Source organism: Hemitrygon akajei, chromosome 2, assembly GCF_048418815.1.
Source record: "Hemitrygon akajei chromosome 2, sHemAka1.3, whole genome shotgun sequence".
Taxonomy (NCBI): domain Eukaryota; kingdom Metazoa; phylum Chordata; class Chondrichthyes; order Myliobatiformes; family Dasyatidae; genus Hemitrygon; species Hemitrygon akajei.
The window spans coordinates 71,052,272-71,073,466 of record NC_133125.1 but is presented as its reverse complement, the minus strand read 5'-3'; the positions used below and the strand labels follow the sequence as shown (position 1 = coordinate 71,073,466).

Sequence of the window (21,195 nt, the reverse complement as noted above, 5' to 3'; positions counted from 1 at the left end):
ATTTGGTTTCAAATCTCAAGACGAGGCCCCACGTTGTTACGTATCCCGTAACTGGATCACTTACCAGCAAAGATAGAGAGGTCCGCTGAAGTCTGATGGTACCATTTTCAAACGTTTTTATTTATAAAGGGGCACAAAAGTAAGGTTAATACAAACATTCAGATAACATACGTCGTCAATACTCAATCTAAAGCGCAGGGATAGTACTAATCAATAAGAAATAAGCTCTATCGTTGTCTAGGGGTAAGGTATATATTGTACGCTGTATATCTAAAAGTCTCTTGCGTTCACTGCAGTTCCACCAGCTGCCGTCTTTTGGGGGGTCACGGTGGTGCACTTTTGTTAGAGAGAGAGAGATAGAGCTTGAATGAAACAGTTACCCGGCGGGTTTTTTTCCAACCTTTAGGAGTTCGATCTGTCGGAGTCTCGTTGGGGGGTGGCCGTTCACTCATGGCCTCTCCTGTAGCTAAAGCCGTTATTTCGTGGTGAGGTTGCCAATCCCAGGCAAGGAAAAGACGCACACGAACCTCCTCACCGGCTGTCGCTATTAAACACTGTCACAGGATTTCTAGCGTGTCTTCTGGTGCGTCTGGGGGGGCCGTCTTTACAACCCCTCTTTTATCTGAGCTCACGGGGTCTCAGATGTCAATCAGGTTGGGATGATGCAACCTCTCTCCATCTCTCCACCCCCGTTGCCCCGAGGGTATACACGTAGTACAGTTCCCAATTCACAAAGGTGTCTCCACGAGACAATGACCAGAGTCGCCAGCTTTTGCCTTGCCGTGAAACGAGGGACACCGCACGTATCTCTCTCTTCTCTTGGGTCATTGACCCCCCCCCCCCCTTCACTAGGGCTCTTGCGATTCTCACAAAGGAGGGGGCTGGGATCATAACAAGTTACAGAGAAAGGTTGAACAAGTTAGGTCTCTATTCATTGGAGCGTAGAAGGTTGAGGGGGGATTTGATCGAGGTATTTAAAATTTTGAGAGGGATAGATAGAGTTGACGTGAATAGGCTGTTTCCATTGAGAGTAGGGGAGATTCAAACGAGAGGACATGATTTGAGAGTTAGGGGGCAAAAGTTTAAGGGAAACACGAGGGGGTATTTCTTTACTCAGAGAGTGATAGCTGTGTGGAATGAGCTTCCTGTAGAAGTAGTAGAGGCCAGTTCAGTTGTGTCATTTAAGGTAAAATTGGATAGGTATATGGACAGGAAAGGAGTGGAGGGTTATGGGCTGAGTGCGTGTAGGTGGGACTAGGTGAGATTAAGAGTTCGGCACGGACTAGGAGGGCCGGAATGGCCTGTTTCCATGCTGTGATTGTTATATGGTTTATATGGTTATATGATGGTGGCCAGGGAACTTGAAATCCTTGAAAAGGTCAAGAGTGTGCAAGATGTCATGGATGTAGGTAGGAAGGGACTGAACTGGTGGGATAAAACAGAGTCGAGGTATGCAGATAAGAGTTCAGTGTGGCAGGAACAAGCTGAAACAATGGATCTACCTGGACAAGCAGGTTTGTGGATAGGAGGTAGAAATGGGTAGTGCAGGGCGTGGGATCTGTGAGGTTGGTGGTAGGGGATGTGAGATCCCCAGAGTGAGTAAGCTTGGTAATGGTGTGGGAGACGATGACATGGTGTTCCTTTGTGGGGTTCCATTTGAGGGGTAAGTAAGAGCAGATGTCTGAGAGTTGGCGCTGGGCCTCGGCAATGTAGGGGTCAGTACGCCAGACTACTACAGTACCTCCCTTGTCTGTGTTTGGTGAGGTTAGGATTAGTGTGGAGGGAATGGAGAGCAGCGTGTTTAGAGCGCCCTCATGCCTCTATAGTTTCCTTTACTCCACTATAATACTGATACCTCTGACTTTAGCATGAAAGTTGATTGTTGGAGTTGTAGGTATTGAGGAAGATTTTCAAAGGATACAATAAAATGTAGACCCATTCAAAATTTGGGTGGAGAAATGCCAGATTTTAACCCCAAGTATCTCCCTTTACAATTGGATTTTGTAAAGTGAGGTATTTTGGGGGGTAAAATGCAAAATGGAATTTTGAATTATTAAGAGGGCCCTTACGATCATGGTAGACAAAGGGGTTTGGCGTGCAATCTATAGCTTCCTGAATGTGGCAACAGAAGGGTTGGTTGTTAAAGAAGGCCTGCAGTGCTAAGTATTAGAATGTAAGGAGCCCCATGCTGCAACAGGACTAAACTTTAGTCAGGCCACATTTGGAGAATTGTATGCAGTTCTGCTTGCTTCACTACAGAAAGAATGTGGAGGCTTTGGACCATCAGGCCTTTGAACCAGTGGAGATAACTTCATTCACTCCATCACTGAACTGTTCCCATAAACGTGGACTTGCTTTCAATGACTCTTCATCTCATGTTCCTGATATTTATTCCTTTTTTATCTCTTTCTTTTTGTATTTGCAGTTTGTCAGTGTTTGCACGTCGGTTGTTTCTCCATCCTGTTGGGTGCAGTCTTTCATTGATTCTGTTATGTTTATTTGTATTTACTGTGAATGCCAGCAAGAAAATGAATCTCAGGTTGTGTATGGTGATATTTACGTATTTTGATAATTAACTTACGTTGAACTTTGAAAAGGTTTGCCGAGAATATTTGCTGGATTGGACTGTAGTAATAAGAGGTGTTGGACAAAGCTGTGTTGTTTTCTTGTAGAGAGTCCAGGGCAGAGGGGTGACGTGATGGAAATATATAAAATTATGAGAGGCATAGATCGGGTACATATCAACTTTCTTTCCAGGGCGGTAATGTCAAATACCTGGGGGCATGGGTTCAAGGCAAGGTGGGGGGGGGGGGGGGGGGAGGAGCTTTAAAAGAGATGTGTAAAGTGAGTATTTTTCACAAAGAATGTGAAATGCTTTCATTTCTGAGTAGAAGCATTAGAAGTAGTAGAAGCAGAGATGACAGCAACATTTAAGAGGCATTTAGACTGATATGTGAACAGGCAGGGAGTAAATAGATTAGGAGCATGTGTTGGCAGGTGAGATGAGTTTAGAGTGTTATATCGTTGGCAGGGTCATGATGGGCCAATAGGTCTAACCCTGTGTTGTACCCTTCTATGTTCTATGCTGTACACTTTGTATTGCACTTCAACACATCTGAAGAATTTTTCAAAACTTCTAATGTTTAAAGTGTACTTATTCTTAATATGTGGTGCACAACTTGCACAAAGGACTGTTCAACAAAGCAGGAATGAGTCTATCTTTTGGTGTTATTGCTTCATGTAGGGTTTGATTCACTGCTCTCCAGCAGTGTTACTAGTCACCTACATCCTCCCTAACCAAGACATGGGAGGGGGCTAATGTTTAATCACCTAGTATAACTAAATCAGAAAATATTCAGGAATATGGGCACTGCAAAACTTAAGCTCTGACTAGTGATTAAGTGATGTCATTACACTTTATTTTGAATAATGCTAAGTATTCCCAATCTTACAACCTTTTTCTGGAATTCTCCTAGCTTGGGAATGGAGCATGATGGTCAAGGGAATCGGTGTGGTGATGAAACCAGTATGGGGAGTGTGATGGCACCCTTGGTCCAAGCTGCATTTCATCGGTTTCATTGGTCTCGGTGTAGTGGGCAAGAGCTGAAGCGATATCTTCAGTAAGTATCTCAGCTGGCTGGAAAAATGGTTTACATTTTCTTTGGATAAATTAATTCTTCTATATTAATGGTATGTAGGATGGAAAGGGTTTATGGTGATTAGGACAGTGATGGATGCTTTGTTAATTCTGGAAAAACTACTATTCAAGTAATTTTATTCAGCCCTGAGAAAATGCATATTAAATTATGCCAAGCCGTGTTGTTTGTAGTTTTTAGAATAAAGCAATTAAGGAACCAGTGACACAGATTCAATTCTGCTGCTGTCTATGAGGAGTCTGTACATTCTCCACATGACCACTTGTCCAGGTTTCCTCCCACAGGTTGGTAGGTTAACTGGTGATGTGTGTAATTGGGTGGTGAAGGCTCAATAAGCTGGAAGGGCCTGTTACCATGCTGTATCAATAAAGAAATAATTGTTGCTACCTAGTGTTATTAGTTATGGACAACTGGACATGATCTTTGCTCAATTATGTATTTGCTGGAGTGTAAAAGGCTAAGTATAGATAGAAAGATAATTAATAAACTGATAGATTGAATTACGGATGTTTGTTTCATTTCTTGAAACATTCAATTTGTCACAGAATGTTCAGGAACATTTGGAAGTTTCTTATGCTGTCTTGTTTTTAGATAAAGATATTTCCAAAGGAAACAGGTATTGTAAAAGCAATGCCATCTTTAATGGGAAAAGTGGATGAAGACTGAGCAAAGAAAGGTGGTGTTGAATCATAGCAATATGCAGATAATGCCTTTTGACATAAGATTCTTAGCGTATGCCATTCTCTTCGACAAAGCATCATTCAAAATGGCAGTTGAAGAAAAGCAATGATTTTAGCTTGAGCCTTCATATAAACTTTTCGGGAGGGGTTATTAGAAGTCATTCTTGATTGATGAAGAGTGAACAAATATGGAATTTGAACAAATTAATGTAAAATAAATTTTGTTGAATTTTTAGAGGAGGTAACAAACTTGCTGGAACACATCTAAGTTGGTGACAAGAGCAGTGACTCTTGCAATATCTAAGTAGGATCTGGACAAGCATTTGAATTTGTCAAGGTATTGAATGCTGTGAATCAAGTGAAAATAAATGGGATAGGTTTTGATGGGTATCTGATGTGTAGCATGGATGTGGTAATCCAAAGAGATCTTTTCAATGCAGTATGACTCGATGACAATCAGTGGATGGTTCTTGTGCTTGATTGTTGCAAAAATGAGAGTTCATGAAATTGATGACAATGCTTGTCATGCATAGAAAAGTGTTGTGAGCATAGAATAACATGTATGTATTTAAAATGGCAAGATGAAATCAGGGGTTTTATTACCATTCATTTACATGTATGTTGTCTAAGGCATGAAATGTGTATGTAGCATATTTGGATCTCTTTGGGTTTCCACCATCAAGTCACCAAAAATTTCCACCGTAGGGTTTTTGTTGTCTTGTTCTGGGCCTGTTATGGAGACTTTGTTAGACATTGATCATTGTAATGAATTAAAAACCAAAGCATAATTGTATTATATAATTGCTATTGCAAAGGAAACATAATTAAAGTACAAGAGAAAAAACTTTTATTGTAATTATAAGGAATTGGTTTGACCATTCATGGAATACTGTGTGTGCTGTACAGCCCTTGCTTAAGTAAGGATATACTTGTATTAAGACTGATTTCTATAGTAAGCTGGTTGTACAGTGAGAAGATGTTGATTAGGATAGTTGATTATCTCATAGCATTTAGGAGAATGAGAGATATTCTTATTGAAAAATAAACTTGAAGAGCTTGGTAGGGTGTTCTGTGTGTCCATATACCTAAAACTAGATGTAGTTGTATTTGCTCCGCCATTTAGGACTCAGAAAGTTACAACTTCTTACCAAGTCTTTGATCACCTCTACCTCAGAGTCCTGTAAATGTTTCATTTTGAGTATTTTCAATTTGTAATGGAAAATGGGAAAATGACAACTGGAGTGGGCTTGAAAGTCTGCACAGTCAACTCAGCTCATCTTCCATTGTTCTGTGATGGATTTTGCTGATCAGTAACTGGTAATTTCAGTATTAAAATGATATGATATAAAACTGTTTTTAATTGTGTAAGGAAGTCCTGTGTCTGCTGTCTTTGCTCCAGTGGAAGAAAGCAAGAGTTCCTGCGGCTGGCAAATTAAAGGATTTGTTCCCATTGATGTAGTTCAATGATCCAGCAGGACACAGTACTCATGGTGTGTGCGTCCTAATGGGAGTGGCTGTCTCAGGTGGACAGAAATAGAAAAAGCCAGACCATGGAAACATCCAATTTTTGAAAGATCCTCAGAACATTTATTGGAATAAACCAGGATGTTGAACAGTTGAGGCAAAGTTTCCAGTGAAGGGATTATACATTCAGTTTTCTTTGCTTCCCACAGCTCCTATGACTGCCTCCTGGATGACCCATTTGAACATGATTGGCCCAAAATTCCAGAATTGCCGGGGATAAACTACTCAATGGATGAACAGTGCCGATTTGATTTTGGAGTAGGCTACAAAATGTGTACAGCGGTACGTTTTACTCAATGACTTCAAAAACAGAAAGTTAAATATTAAAAAATTAACGGAGTGGATAGCAAAGAATCATCTTCCAGGAGATGGAAGCTCTCGTGGACAGTTGCATCATCCGGTGCCAAATTAAATCATAAAAAGAGAGGTTTTACTGATGTGCTACTCTGTCATAAACTTACTTTTCAAATGTAATCATGGTTATGACTGGGTAACATAGCAATTAGTTCTACTGTATTTTATGAGCAGTAGGTACCTATTTATTTTTAATTTGTTAAACAAATTGTCTGCAATTTACAAAACTGAAGAGGAGGGGAAAATGAGATTAAGGAACACAAAGTACACTGCAGATGCTGTGGTCAAATCAACACGTACAAACACACTGGAGGAACTCAGCAGGTCGGGCAGCATCCGTGGAAACGAGCAGTCAATGTTTCAGGCTGAGACCCTTCGTCAGGACTAAAGAGGGAGGGAGCATGTCCCTATAAAGAAGGTGGGGGGAGGGTGGGAAGGAGAAGGCTGGTAGGTGCCGGGTGAAAAACCAATCAGAGGAAAGATCAAGGAATGGGAGAGGGGAAGCAGGGAGGGGATAGGCAGGAGAGTTGAAGAAGGAATGTAAGGGGAAAGCACAATGGGTAGTAGAAGAAGGCAGAATCATGAGAGAGGTGATAGGCAGCTGGAAGAGGAGGCAGGGTGAAAGTGGAATGGGGGAAGGGAGAGGGAGGGAATTACTGGAGGTTGGCGAATTCGATGTTCATACCAAGGGGCTGGAGACTGACTACTCGTTTCCACGGATGCTGCCTGACCTGCTGAGTTCCTCCAGCGTGTTTGTACATGTTGATGAGATTAAGGAGTCTTTTCTCGATAAATTTTGCATCACATCCAACCTCAATCATTCCTCTCCAAAAACAGTCATTGTGCGTTGTTGTTTGTGGCATCAATTGTGTGCTACCTGCAGTACACTAGATGAAGGGTCTTAGGGAGCACTATGTATTGAAATACCCATCATGGCTGAAGGACTGACGTTGTTTGTATACAATCTGTTTAGTGCATGTTGGTAGATAGGAATGTTAAGTGAGAGTAAAGGAATATACATCAATAGTTAGGCAATAAATATCATGTCCCCTTAAACCTGCTCCACCGTTTAACAATTATAGCTGATCTATACTTCAAGGAGTTTTAACTCAAATAAATTTTCAGTTGCGTAGTAATGGTGGTGTACAGCAGTGTGTGAGGCCTGTAAAGCAATATCAGATGATTCTGACCAGTGTGGACATTAGCTGTACACCTTGGTCACTTCATTTTGATTCTTAGGGTTCGCTTGTGGTGCTGGTCTTCCATTGGTTGTTACTGCTGAACTGTCAATGTGAAGGGCAGTCAGTATCACACCAAACTGAGGAGCTCTCTCCTCTCTGCCTGTCTGAGGTGTCCAGCTCAGAACTGGCAAGTCAGTATGCATTCTCTTCTGTGCTGCTGTGACTTACACCGGTGCTGCAGACAGTAAGCACTTCTTCCTTAAGTAGTGTGGATGTGGTTTCACACTAGGATTAAACAGGGGCTAACAGCTAATGACAGCACTTCTTAAGTAGTGTGGACGTGGATTCAGACTTGGCATCAATAGGGGCTAACAGCTAATGACAATAGCGTAACGGTTAATGCAATGCTATTACAGTTCAGGGTGTGCCGGAGTTCAGAGTTCAATTCTGGCGGCGTTCTGTCCTCACTGTGGTACGCGTGGTTTTCCAGGGGTGCTCCAGCTTCCACCCACAGTCCAAAGACAGACTGGGTAAGATAATTGGTTATTGAAAATTGCTAGAGGTAGGTTAGAATTGTAACCAGAGACCAAGGCAGGGATGGTTAGGACCCAAGTGCTGGAGTACCGAGACACAATACAAGACTGAATAAATTACAAAAAAAACTGAAGCGAGGACAGGGTTCTAACCGAGATGCTAGACAAGAATCCAAAGTTGAGCTGACGATTGAGCACCGAAACTCAGTTCAAGTGCTCTTTAAATCCTGGCACCAAAACATGGCTGCCAATTAGTGGGGCGAGCCTGAACATTTAAAGGGGTGTGCCAGCCATCCATATTCCAGACAGTTGGAGCGGTTAAACCCTGGAAGCTGGCACGGTCGTGTGCAAATCATAACAGGACCCCCTCTCCTACAGGCAACTCCTTACAGCCCTGGCTGCTTGGCAAGACAGTGATGGTCATCATGGATGAGAGCCACATCCAAAGTATCCCTTTCGGGAACCCAGCACTGTTCCTCAAGTCCGAGTTCTTCCCATTCCATGAGGAACTGCCAAGCACCCCGAACGGTTTGTGAATGAAGAATTCTTTTTATGGTGAAGACCTGTTCCCCATCATGGGTGGCGGTGGTGCTAAAGGACTGATGTTAAGAGGGTCTTGGGGAGCTGCAAGGTGTAAACCACTGGGTTTACATTCTTGACAACCATGAACAGTCCAATGAACTTGGACACCAACTTTATTCACCCCACACAGAGAGGCAAATCCTGAGTCGACAGCCTGACCTGTTGCCCAGCTGCAAAACTGGTTCCTGTCTTCTCTTGCCATTAACATTCATTTCAGTCTTCAGGGTAGAGGCCAACAAAATCTCCCTTGCCCTAGTCTATCTCTCCTTGCAACATCAGATGAGAACTTCAGTTGCAGGAACCCCAACCTTGAACTCCGGCTCAGGGAAGAGTGATGGTGCATACCCAAATTGGCACTTGAACAGGGACATCCCGACCATAGAATGCTGTAACGTGGGCGACCTCTGTCCACATCAAATGGTTGCACCACTTGTCTGCCTTTTCTGAGGCTTGGCATCTCAGGGTTCTTTCTATGTTCTGGTTTACCAGCTCCGCCTGGCCATTGGACAGTGGGTGAAACAGAGGAGAGACTCACTGTAGCCCCACTCAACATAGAAAACACCCTCCAAAAACATGTTGCAAATTGTGGACCCCAATTCAACACAACGTCCATTTGAATTTTGTGATTCCTGAAGTCTTGGTGCAGGACAATCTCTGCCATTTTCACTGCTGATGGCAGTTTGTCCAATGCAATGAATTTGTAGGCTTTCAAAAGATGTTCTACAGTTACCACGATGACTGTATTCCCCTTGGAAGACCTGTGACAGTCCATGGATATGTGCGCCCATGATGTGGAACAGGTAGAGGGTGAAGGAGCCCCGAGGTAGAGTGTGTGGCTCTTTTTTCAGAGTGAACACCTCATGTTCCTGCACATATTGTTGGACCTCTTTAGCCATTTCAGGCCACCAGTATCTTCTCTTAATGAACTCGAGGGTTCTGGCTGCCCCTGGATGAACGGTCATTCTAGATACATGTCCCCATTGAAGTACCTTAGACCTGATTGAATTTGGAATGAACAGGCACTTCGGAGGATCATCCTTGGGAATCTCTCCTTGCACCTGGGCCTTGAGAACAATTTTATTGATTTCCCCACAAAATTGGTGCTATCACCTTTGCTTCAGGCAAAATGGTGTTAGGCTGCTCCTCTCGTTTGGGTTCATCGAACTAACAAGATAAGACATCTGGTTTTGGATTCTTTGACCCCGGTGGAAAGGTCGGAACAAAATTGAACCAGTTAAAGAAAAGAGACCACCTAGTCTGCTTTGAATTCAGTCTTTTGGCCTCACAAATATAAGCCAGGTTTTTGTGGTCTGTCCATACACTAAAAAGATTCTTGGCCCCCTCAACCCTGTGACACCATTCATTCAATGCCAGCTTGACCACAAACATCTTTCTATTTCTGATGTCACAGTTCACCTCTGCCAGGAATAGCCACCTGGAGAAGAATACACAAGGGTGCAGTTTACTGTCCAAAGGCGTCCATTGGGAGCACACTTAGATGTCTGAGGTGTCTACCTCCATGATGAAGGGCAGGTCCAGGTTAGGTGAAAACAAAATTGGAGCTGTTGTGAACCACTGTGTAAGTTTTGCAAAAGCAGCTTCTGCTTCGGTAGTCCAAACAAAAGGGCTCGTGGATCTCTGAATTGATGCTCGCAGGGGAGCTGCCACTGAGCTGAAGTTCCTGTTGGGTTTGTTTCATATTGGATGGTTTTGGACAGTCTCTGACTACTTGTGTCTTGGTCATCTTGAGATGAGATGATAAAACCCAATAATGGGTACATGAAATTTTTCAATTTTCTCCAGCTTGACTTTAAATTCATGATCTGGAAGCCTCTAAAATATCTCAGACATGAGTGAAGTCTCCTCCGTGGACCTTGAGAAAATTAGGATGTCATCCAGGTAGATGAAGGCAAACTTGTGGAGAGCATCCCCGAGCATATCGTTTATAAAGGCCTGGAAAACTGCTGGGGTGTTAGCAATGCCGAAGGACATGGCGGTGTGTCGAATGCTGTCTTCCATTTGCTGACCAGATGTACACACTCTCTGAGTCTAGCCTGGAGAATACTCTTGCCCCTTGGCAAGTCTCACAGGTTGTGCTCATGAGTGGAAGGGGATAATGATTTTTGGCTGTTATGTGATTCAGCCTTCTATAATAAGTGCATGGCTGCAGGCTCCCGTCCTTTTTCTGTACAAAGAGGCTGAATGAATCCCATGGTAAGAGTCTGCTTTGATGTACATAGTGCTTCTCTCTGAGACTGTCAGCACGTATAATTGACTCCATGGAGGAAAAGTACCAGTCAGTAGGTCTGTTGCATGGTCGTAATGTTGGTATGGTGGAAGAGTTGAGGCCTTTCCCTGGCTGAAGACCCTTTCCAAATCCTGATAGACGGGAGGGATTTCAACCAGCTGATGCTCCTTAGATTGCGGGGTGTATCGACAGACCCCATAATCTCTTCTGTAAGTTCACTAGAGTATTTTGTTGAAATAGAGACCAAATCAGAGCCCAAGTTCTCATCCGTATCCTCACGATGGCACCAAGGTGCTAATAATCTTTGTGCTCCTGGGACTAGTCTCCAAGGGAGCCTTTCCCTTAGACACGATCTGCTGACTGGTTCCCTGGGCTTGGCTACTAGGTCTCCAGACTGCTGGGCACTTCCATGGTGGGCCTCTTGGCTTGTTCCTGAACTAGTGACCCTCTCTCTCCAGTTCCAGCGCACCCCCGACTAGACAGGGTCAGGACCCACATGGTCTTGTTGACTGGAGCTGGCTTGGCTACCCTTGGAGGCAGGACTAGGTCTCCCAAAGGCTTCAGGTTACCTTGAGCAAAAGACTGCCTCCTCATCGGCCACTGACCTCAGGAGAGGCTGCGGGTTGAAACACGAAACCGAAAACGTTCCCTCTTGCAATGACTTAACCACTCAATGACTCTCCCTTTCTTCCAGTCTATGGAAGAGTTATGCTCAGGGGTATGTGAGGAGAATCGATGACATAGAGACTAATGTCCTCCATGTGTTCCCCTATCCTTATTCGCAAAACTGATATCTACTGCAGGATCTGCCCGGAACCAAGAGGCCAGCCATCCAGAGCTGTTGATGGCATGACTGTATGAACTCCTGCAAAGGTATGTTGAGCTGATGGGCGGTCCCCAAGCCCAGGAGCCTCAGAGTCCAAAAAGTATTGACCCCTTGTCGGTTCTTACCCCAGGAGATCTACCTTCAGCGTGACATCAGAATCAGTAGGGTTGGGCGTGGTAGGTGCTACTGTCACATACCTTCTGACGCTGGAGGGTCTTAGCAGATTCCTCAACGGCTGCAGCTTCAGATATTCTGCCCACAGGTGATGTGCTTCCCCACAGTAATAGCAGCAACCTCGACTCCGATGCCGGGACCTCTCATCAGAGGAGAGAGTCTTGTGCAGTTGATCTGTTGCAGGAGATGAGCTGGTCGGTATCTGAGGTTGGGAGGTAGAACTGTGATGCATTGATGCAGGGCTTGGGCTAGACTTCGTAACCCTCCTGAGATAGTCCCAAGGCCAAGTGATTATCAAGGTGGATGGACTGATCAATCAGAACCTCTACGTCCTCCACCAGCTCCCCCAAGGCAAGGGCCTCATTTAATTTGCCTCAGAGTTCATGGTGGTGCAAAGTGGCCAAGGCCTCCTTGTGCCTGCCGCACTCCTCTGACAGTCCGAAACTCGATGGCGTAGTTGGCTGCTGACCAACAAACCTGACGCACCTTCATCAGATGGTCCAAGGCTCTGTTAGCACCAGCGGGGTGATGGAACACCCTCTTCATGGCATTCATGAGTTCTTCCGAATCAGAGCAGATCTCTGACCTTTGTTCACAATGTGCAGTGACCAAGGCCAGGGCTCTCCTGATCAGGAGAGAGATCATGAAGGCCACTTTTCCACTCTTCTTAGGGAACCAGGATGGCTGGAGCTCAAGCACCAATGAACACTGAGTGACGAAGCCATGACAAGAACCCGGGTCATCACCTAATCTCTCTGGGATCAGAAATGGATTGACTCCACAAAGCAACAGATAGCTTCACCCGAGCTTCTGCTTAACGACAGGTTGGCGTGTGGTAACCAGGTCTGTTTGGAAATGTTGTCACTGTGTCTGCCCACAGTGGACGAGAGGCTCCGATACCCCACTAGGTCCACGTTAGGCTCAGTCGTGCTGTGACGAGAGTCTGAGGCAAAAGGATGGTCAGGAATCAAATGCTGGAGTATCCGAAACTAGAATTCAGACTGAAATGAGGACAGGGTTCTAAACTAGATGCTAGAGGAGAATCCAAAGTTGAGCTGACATTTGAGCTCCTAACCTCAGTTCAGGTGCTCTTTAAAGATTAAAATCCTGGCGTCAAAACATGGCCGCCAATTAGCGGGGTGAGTCTGAGACTTTAAAGGGGGTGTGCCAGCCATCCATATTCTGGAGAGTCGGAGCATCTGAACCCTGGAAGCTGGAGTGGTTGGGTGAGCATCTTAACAGGAGTTAATCAGTCATGTGGGATTGTTGGACGGAAGAGCTCGAAGGGCTGGAAAGGCCTGCTCCACACTGTATCACTAACTAACTAAACAAACAAACAATATCATAGTGCTGGGCTTGGTAATGTTCCAAGGCAATAAAGTTAGTACTGTTTGGACGCTGGATTTGAGGTAGAAGAACATTCCTGTGAATTTCCTGGGCTAGGCTATAAATTGCAGTGAATTGTAGATCAAACCCCAGAAGACTTATTACTAGCACTTCCTAATTTATTCTTATTCTGCTTTAGTGACTTTGATTAAGAAAAACTTTTCCAGGAGAGTGTATCTTTGTTTTCCTTTGCAATTTCATTGTGAGGTCTTTTATGTCAATTTGAGAGAGTAAATGGGTTAGATCACAATTGCCACCGATTTCTGATGAAAAATTGGAAATGAAACAGCAAGTGCCGAAAGTTCTCAGCAGGGCAGGCAGTATCTGTGGAGAGGGAAGGGGAAGGGGATGTTGTGATCTGATGAACCTTAATGAGAAATGGGAAGATTACAGACATGCAATTTACAAAGGGGAACTGAGCAGGGAAAGGAAGTGGAAAGGAAAATGGTCTGTGCTGCATGGTATGACAGGAGATGAAAGAAGAAATAATGATGCAAGAAAACGAAAGGAAATGACCGAAGGCATGTGGCTGCCAGTGATGCAGAGCACCCTTTGCTCTGTGCCAGTAACATTTCTCCATCCCATTGCTTCCTCATTCCTGAAAGGACCAATGTAGCCATTGTATATTGTTACCTTCTGAAAGAGAATTGGAACAGTAGTCTAAGTTTGAAGTTGTTAGGGTCAATGTTAAAGTCAGAAGTTTGTAAATTATCTGATACAAAAGATTAGTTGTTCTTCCTAAGCTTGACAAGAGCATCATTGCAGTAGTGCATGTGCGGAGAGCATGGAGAGTAGAGTGCGACTGAGTTCTACTGGCTGTTACAAAGTGATTCTTCCTGCTCTTTGTCATTGGGAAGCCATGGCAACATGGAATAAAATGGGCACTGATTTTCAAACAGATCCAGAGCTTAGGATTGATTATACCTGTAGAAAAAGTGGAGATGTTTAGAAAAGCAATAACCTAACTTACATTTTTGTCTTCCAAATGTAGGGAATTAGTTATCAAATCGGGGTCCTGGTAGCATGAAATGCACAGGATGCTATTACACACTGGAAGATGAGGTCAGAAATAAGTAACAGGGAAGGATACGGATGTTTTGTTAATTTCAGCTTGCAGCTTTGTAATGACCATTATTAAATCATATTTTTAGTTTTCTCAAATCTCAACTAATCATTTCCAAAAACACAAGTTTAAATCCATAATTCTGTGTGGACATTTAAAACAAGTATAGCAATTGGTACTAAATGTTCGATTTGAGAGTGCCTAACTGGCAAAATATAGCATTGCACAAAAAAATTGTGCACATTATCCATGTTTGTTAAATTTGACAGATGTTCACAACTCTTTTATGTTACATTTGAATGCACATGGTACTACCATGAATAAGTTACTACATACAACAATTACAATATTTGAAGGTGTTTGAGTATTTGAAGAGTTCCAATATTTACATCTCCCAGACCTTTCAATCCAAGAACCTGTCCAAATACCTTCTAAGGTCCCTCTGACCTTTAAATTTTTCACCTCTCACCTCTGGTTATAGTCTCCTCTGTGTTGGGTTTAAGATTCTGACCGTCTGTGACACTCACAATTTAATAACCTTCAATAACCTCTCAGCCTTCCGAGAATGTTTGCAGCCTAATCAATCTCTCTTCATAACTGTAGCCCTCAATTCCAGGTAACATACTGGTGAATCTCTTCTGCACTCTGTCAACAGGCCACCACATCCTTCCTGTTGTCTGGTAACCAGAACTATTTATGGCATTCTTGGTGCAGTCTAGCTAATATTTTCTATAGTTGCAACATGATGTCCCAACACGTACTCAGTATCTCCAATCATGAAAGCAGGCATACCAAATACCTTTCTCACTATTCTATGATTCCAGGGAACAATGGATCTACGCCCCTAAGCTTCTCTGCGCCTCTAAGGGGAGGGAAGTTCAAGGGGGATATTACAGGAAGGTTGTTCCACTCAGAGAGTGGTTGGTGCGTGGAATGCACTGCCTGAGTCAGTGGTGGAAGCAGATACACTAGTGAAGTTTAAAAGACTACTAGACAGGTATATGGAGGAATCTAAGGAGAGGGGGTTATATGGGAGGCAGGGTTTGAGGGTCAGCACAACATTGTGGGCAGAAGGGCCTGTAATATGCTGTACTATTCTATGTTCTATGTCAATCAATGCTACTGAAACCTGGGTATTTACTCTCTATGACCTACCAGCACTTGACATTCCAAATGCATTTTCTCATACTTGCCTTGATCAAATTCCTCTTGCCACCATTCTACTCAACTTTTCAGTTGATCTATGCCCTCTGAATTCTTGTACAACCTTCTTCATTATCTACAACTTCATCAATATTTTTGCCTTCTGCAGACTTGGTAATCATAATCCTTACTTCACTGTTCAAGACTTTGATATACATCACAAATGACAAAGGTCTCAGCAAATTTTTAAAAAATTGCTGGAAGAACGCAGTGTATTGATCAGCATCTCCAGAGGAAAGGGAATTTTTGGTATTTCTTATCTTGCATCAGAACCTTTTCATCAGATTAAAGCATTGTAGTCAACAAATGTCCTTACACTGATCCCTACAGTACAGCACTTGTTACAAATTTCCAGTCAGGAAAAACATCCATCCAGCAATACCTCTGACTCCTAAAACCAGCCAGTTTTGGAACTAATTTGGCAACATGCCTCAGATTCCATGTGCCCTATCGTTCTGGACCAGCCTACCATACTTGACCTTGCCAAATACCTTACTAAGGTCCATGCAAACTATATCTACCACTCCGCCCTGATCAATCTACTAGGTTACCTGCTCAAACACTCAAATCTGATCAATCCTGATTTGCAAGTGATTCTAATACCTCTCTCTCAGAATCTACTCCACCAGCTTGGAGCATTTGTACAGTTCTAGCCATCATACTACAAGTGGTAGAATTAGAAAGTGTGCAGAAGAACCTCACTAGGATGTTGCCTGGAATAGAGGGTTTTATTTATAAAGGTAGATTGAATAGCCTGGGTTTATTCCTACTGACCTTTTTGAATAAGAAGACAAAATGATCTATACTCATCCATAGCTAATGAAAATGCAAAAATCTCCATGAGGAGATTGTTGGGGTTCTTATCTCCTCCCTTCTATCCCTGAACATCTTGAGACAGATCCCACCCCGTCTTTGGAATTTATAGTCAGTCATCCAGCACAGAATCAAGCCCTCAGCCCAGCGGTCCATGCCAGCCAAGGTGCCTCTCCAAGTTAGTCCCATTTATTCCATATCCCTCTAAACCATTCCTATGAGTGCATGTTGGGTCATGACGTAAGCTTTAGCAATTCACTGTGTTGAATTCATTTGAACAGAAGCTGGAGACTGGACTGCAGCTAGTTCTAGTAGCAGAGTAAAGAACTGAGCCTAATATTCTCCAATATTTCTCGCACCTCCTTCTTCCCAAGACCAGATATGCTCCACAATATCAGCATATTCTCCCCTTAACTCACCTTCCATTGAATACCAATGAGAAGCATTCATTTAGGATGTCGCTCAAATCCCCTGTCTCCATGCATAGATTAACCCTCTGGTATCTGAGGCCACCCATTCATTCCTTTGTTTCTAACCTACTCTACTTAGAAAAGATTGTCCTCCTCTTTAGTATCTCTTACAGACTTAAAGAGATTCATTCAGTTTCTTATACCTGACATTGACCTCCATCTTTTCCTTGATCAAACCTTTGTTAACCAGTTTACCATCTTTACCTCCTACCCTTACCGAGACATGTTGAAATTGAATGGTTACTGTTTCACTTTAATGACTCCCACTTGTCAGGTGTTTCCCCTCTAGCAGTTTCAGGTCCTGTCTGACACAATCAAAATCTGCCTTAAAGACCCAAACTTGAGGACCAAATTTATATTTTTCCAGGACAATCTTGAAGTTGATTGAACTATGATCATTATTCCCAAAGGGTTCTTCCAACTAGGTAATTCAGGGAAGAAAAAACTATGTCTTGAAACATATGGTATTCATATTACAAGGGAGGACCAAGTATATCCCAGGACATTGTGGGAAGCCAATGAAGAGATTGCTGGAGCCATAGCAGAGATATTTGCATCATTGTTAAGTACTGGAAGAATGGAGAGTGACTAATGTTGTGCTTTTATTTAAGAAGGGCTGGAAGGACAAGCCAAGTAATTACCCATTGATGAGCTTAATGTCAATGGTAGGAAGGTAATTGAAGGAGACACTGAGAGACATGATCTATCTGTTTTTGGAAAGGCAAAGACTGATGAGGAACAGTCAACATGGCTTTGTGTGTGGAAACTCATATTACATGAATTTGATCAATCTTTTTTGAAGAAGTGATCAGGAGGATTGATAAAGGCATTAGAAAAGACTGTCTATAGGGACTTCACCAAGATGTTTAACAAGATCCCTTGATGATTTGTTCTGGAAGGTTAGATTATGGGATATTCAAGGTCAACTAACCAAATAGATACCAATTGGTTTGATGGTAATGTAGGGCCATATTCAGTCTGGAGGCAAGTGACTAGTGACAAGGATTGGGGATAGGTTTACTGCTTATTGTCATCTGTATGAATGATTTAAATGAGAATATCCATGGAAGTGAAGTAAGTTCACTGGTGGAATCAACATTGACATTTCAATGGACAATAGAAACAGTTGTGTAAAATTACAAATGGATCTAAATCAACTAAGAAAGTGAGGCGAAAAATGGCAGATGAATTTTAACTTCATGCGTGTGAAGTGTTGTATTTTAAGATGGTAAACTCAGTAGGGCTTACACAGTAACTATCAGGGATTTGAAGTTGCTGTCGAGAACAGAGCTAGGTGAAGAAGTACATAGTTTGCTGAAAGTAGTAACAAAGGTCAGTAGAGAGATGAAGAAGGCATTTGGCATACTCAGTCAGGGCAATGATTGCAATGCCATGTTACAGCTGTGTAACGCATTGGTGAGATTAGTGATGACTATCGTCCAGTAGCACTCACATCGACAGTGATGAAATGCTTTGTGAGGTTGGTCGGACTATCACCCGGTAGCACTCACATCGACAGTGATGAAATGCTTTGAGGGGTTGGTCATGACTAGACTGAACTCCTGCTTCAGCAAGGACCTGGACCCATTGCAATTTGCCTATCGCCACAATAGGTCAACGGTAGACACAATCTCAATGGCTCTTCACACGGCTTTAGACCACTTGGACAACACAAGCACCTATGTCAGGATGCTGTTCATCGACTATAGCTCAGCATTTAATATCATCATTCCCACAATCCTGATTGAGAAGTTGCAGAACCTGGGCCTCTGTACCTCCCTCTGCAATTGGATCCTCGACTTCCTAACCAGAAGACCACAGTGTGTGCAGATTGGTGATAACATATCCTCACTTACCATCAACACTGGCACACCTCAGGGGTGTGTGCTTAGCCCACTGCTCTACTCTCTGTATACACATGACTGTGTGGCTAGGCATAGCTCAAATACCATCTCTAAATTTGCTGATGATACAACCATTGTTGGTAGAATCTCAAATGGTGATGAGAGGGCGTACAGGAGTGAGATATGCCAACTAGTGGAGTGGTGCTGCAGCAACAGCCTGGCACTCAATGTCAGTAAGATGAAAGAGCTGATTGTGGATTTCAGGAAGGGTAACCATATAGCCATATAACAATTACAGCACGGAAACTGGCCATCTCGGCCCTTCTAGTCCGTGCCTAATGCTTACTCTCACCTAGTCCCACCAACCTGCACTCAGCCCATAACCCTCCATTCCTTTCCTGTCCATATACCTATCCAATTTTTTTTAGACGAAGGCGAAGGAACACATACCAATCCTCATAGAGGGATCAGAAGTGGAGAGAGTGAGCAGCTTCAAGTTCCTGGGTGTCAAGATCTCTGAGGATCTAACCTGGTCCAAACATATCGTTGTAGTTATAAAGAAGCCAAGACAGCGGCTATACTTTATTAGGAGTTTGAAGAGATTCTGCATGTCAACAAATACACTCAAAAATTTCTATAGTTGTACCATGGAGAGCATTCTGACAGGCTGCATCACTGTCTGATATGCAGGGACTACTGCACAGGACCGAAAGAAGCTGCAGGGTTGTAAATCTAGTCAGCTCCATCTTGGGTACTAGCCTACAAAGTACCCAGGATGTCTTCAGGGAGCGGTGTCTCAGACAGGCAGTGTCCATTATTAAAGACCTCCAGCACCCAGGGCATGTCCTTTTCTCACTGTTACCATCAGGTAGGAGGTACAGAAGCCTGAAGGCACACACTCAGTGATTCAGGAACAGTTTCCTCCTCTCTGTCATCTGATTCCTAAATGGACATTGAATCTTTGGACACTTGCTTACTTTTTAAATATATATTATTTCTGTTTTTTGCATGATTTCTTAATCTATTCAATATACGTAATTGATTTACTTATTTATTTATTATTATTATTTTCCTAGATTATGTATTGTAATTCACGTCGTATGCCAGTGATAATAAACCTGATTCTGATTCTGATTGTGTGTGGAATTTTCATTTTAGGAAGGATGTAACTAAGCTATAGAGGGTGCAGGTAAGATTCACAGGGATGTTACCAGGACTGTAGTGTTTGAGATATAAGGAGAGATTGGATAGGCTGGGGTTTTACTTCCCCAGAGCTTCAGAAGCTAAGTAGTGACTTTGGAGGTGCAGAAGATCCTGAGGGGTATAAATAAGGTGGATAGTGGCTGTCCTTTTACAATGGAGTGGAATCTAAATCTGGAGGGCATAGGTTTAAGGTGACAGGGGAAAGATTTGAGACCTGAGTGACAAACTTTTCACACAAAATATGGTGGATATGTGGAAAGAACTACTAGGGTAAGTGGTATATGCATGCACAATTGCAATGCTTAAAAGATGTTGAGACAGATGCACAACTCAAAGAAATTCAGAGAAATATGAGCCAAGTGTAGGCAAATGTGTCTACCTAAAAGTGATGTCTCTGTGTAGTTGAGTTGGGTCAAAGGGGCAAATTCGATGCTGTATATACCAAAGACGCTTGCATCGTGCTTCAGAAAATCAAACAAATGTATTTTATGGATTTTTCCCCATCAAAGCACTTGTATCAGTGCTCCCAGTGTAGTGTCTTAGTAGAAGCAAGACAAAGCATCAGTCTTACAGTATTATCCATGGATCTGTGCCAGTGGGGTGTCACAGTGGTGGAACTACTAGAGTCGCTGTCTCACAACACCAGCCCACTAGAGAGCCTGATTCCACCCTGACCATATCACCGTATGGATTTTCTCCAGGTGCTACAGTTTTCTCCCACATCCCAAAGATATTTGGGGTGATAGATGAATTTCCCCTAGTATGTAGGTGACTGGTAGTCTCTGGGGAAGATGAAGAGAGTGTGGAGTAAGTGCAAATGGGAAATAATGGTCAGTGAGAGCCTTGTGAGGCGGACGGCCTGTTTCCATGTGAAGCGAAGTGAAGGGCCTGTTCCCGTGTGGAGCGAAACGAAGGGCCTTTTCCCATGTGGAGTGAAGCAAAGGGCCTGTTCCCGCGTGGAGCGAAATGAAGGGCCTGTTCCCGTGTGGAGCCGAAGGGCCTGTTCCCGTGTGGAGCGAAACGAAGGGCCTGTTCCCGCGTGAAGTGAAGCGAAGGGCCTGTTTCCGTGTGAAGTGAAGCGAAGGGCCTGTTCCCGTGTGGAGCCGAAGGGCCTGTTCCCATGTGGAGCGAAACGAAGGGCCTGTTCCCGTGTGGAGCGAAATGAAGGGCCTGTTCCTGTGTGGAGCGAAACGAAGGGCCTGTTCCCGTGTGGAGCCGAAGGGCCTGTTCCCATGTGGAGCGAAATGAAGGGCCTGTTCCCGTGTGGAGCGAAAGCGAAACGAAGGGCCTGTTCCCGTGTGAAGTGAAGCGAAGGGCCTGTTCCCGTGTGGAGCCGAAGGGCCTGTTCCCATGTGGAGTGAAACGAAGGGCCTGTTCCCGTGTGGAGCGAAATGAAGGGCCTGTTCCTGTGTGGAGCGAAACGAAGGGCCTGTTCCCGTGTGAAGTGAAGCGAAG

At 43.6% G+C, this 21,195-nt stretch overlaps 1 protein-coding gene across 10 annotated transcripts in view; it reads left to right on the top strand.

Annotated features, from left to right (window-relative positions):
* Positions 1-21,195, top strand: part of LOC140713961 (A disintegrin and metalloproteinase with thrombospondin motifs 3-like) — a 420,377-nt gene that overhangs the window by 330,945 nt on the left and 68,237 nt on the right. For all 10 annotated transcript variants that reach the window (XR_012095817.1, XM_073024651.1, XM_073024664.1 and 7 more), the window contains exons 9-10: positions 3,477-3,620; positions 6,010-6,142. Coding sequence is in view for 9 of the 10 variants with exons in the window: in XM_073024651.1 (XP_072880752.1) it covers positions 3,477-3,620; positions 6,010-6,142 (277 nt within the window). In the remaining variant the exon portion in view is untranslated. The remainder of the gene's footprint in view (positions 1-3,476; positions 3,621-6,009; positions 6,143-21,195) is intronic.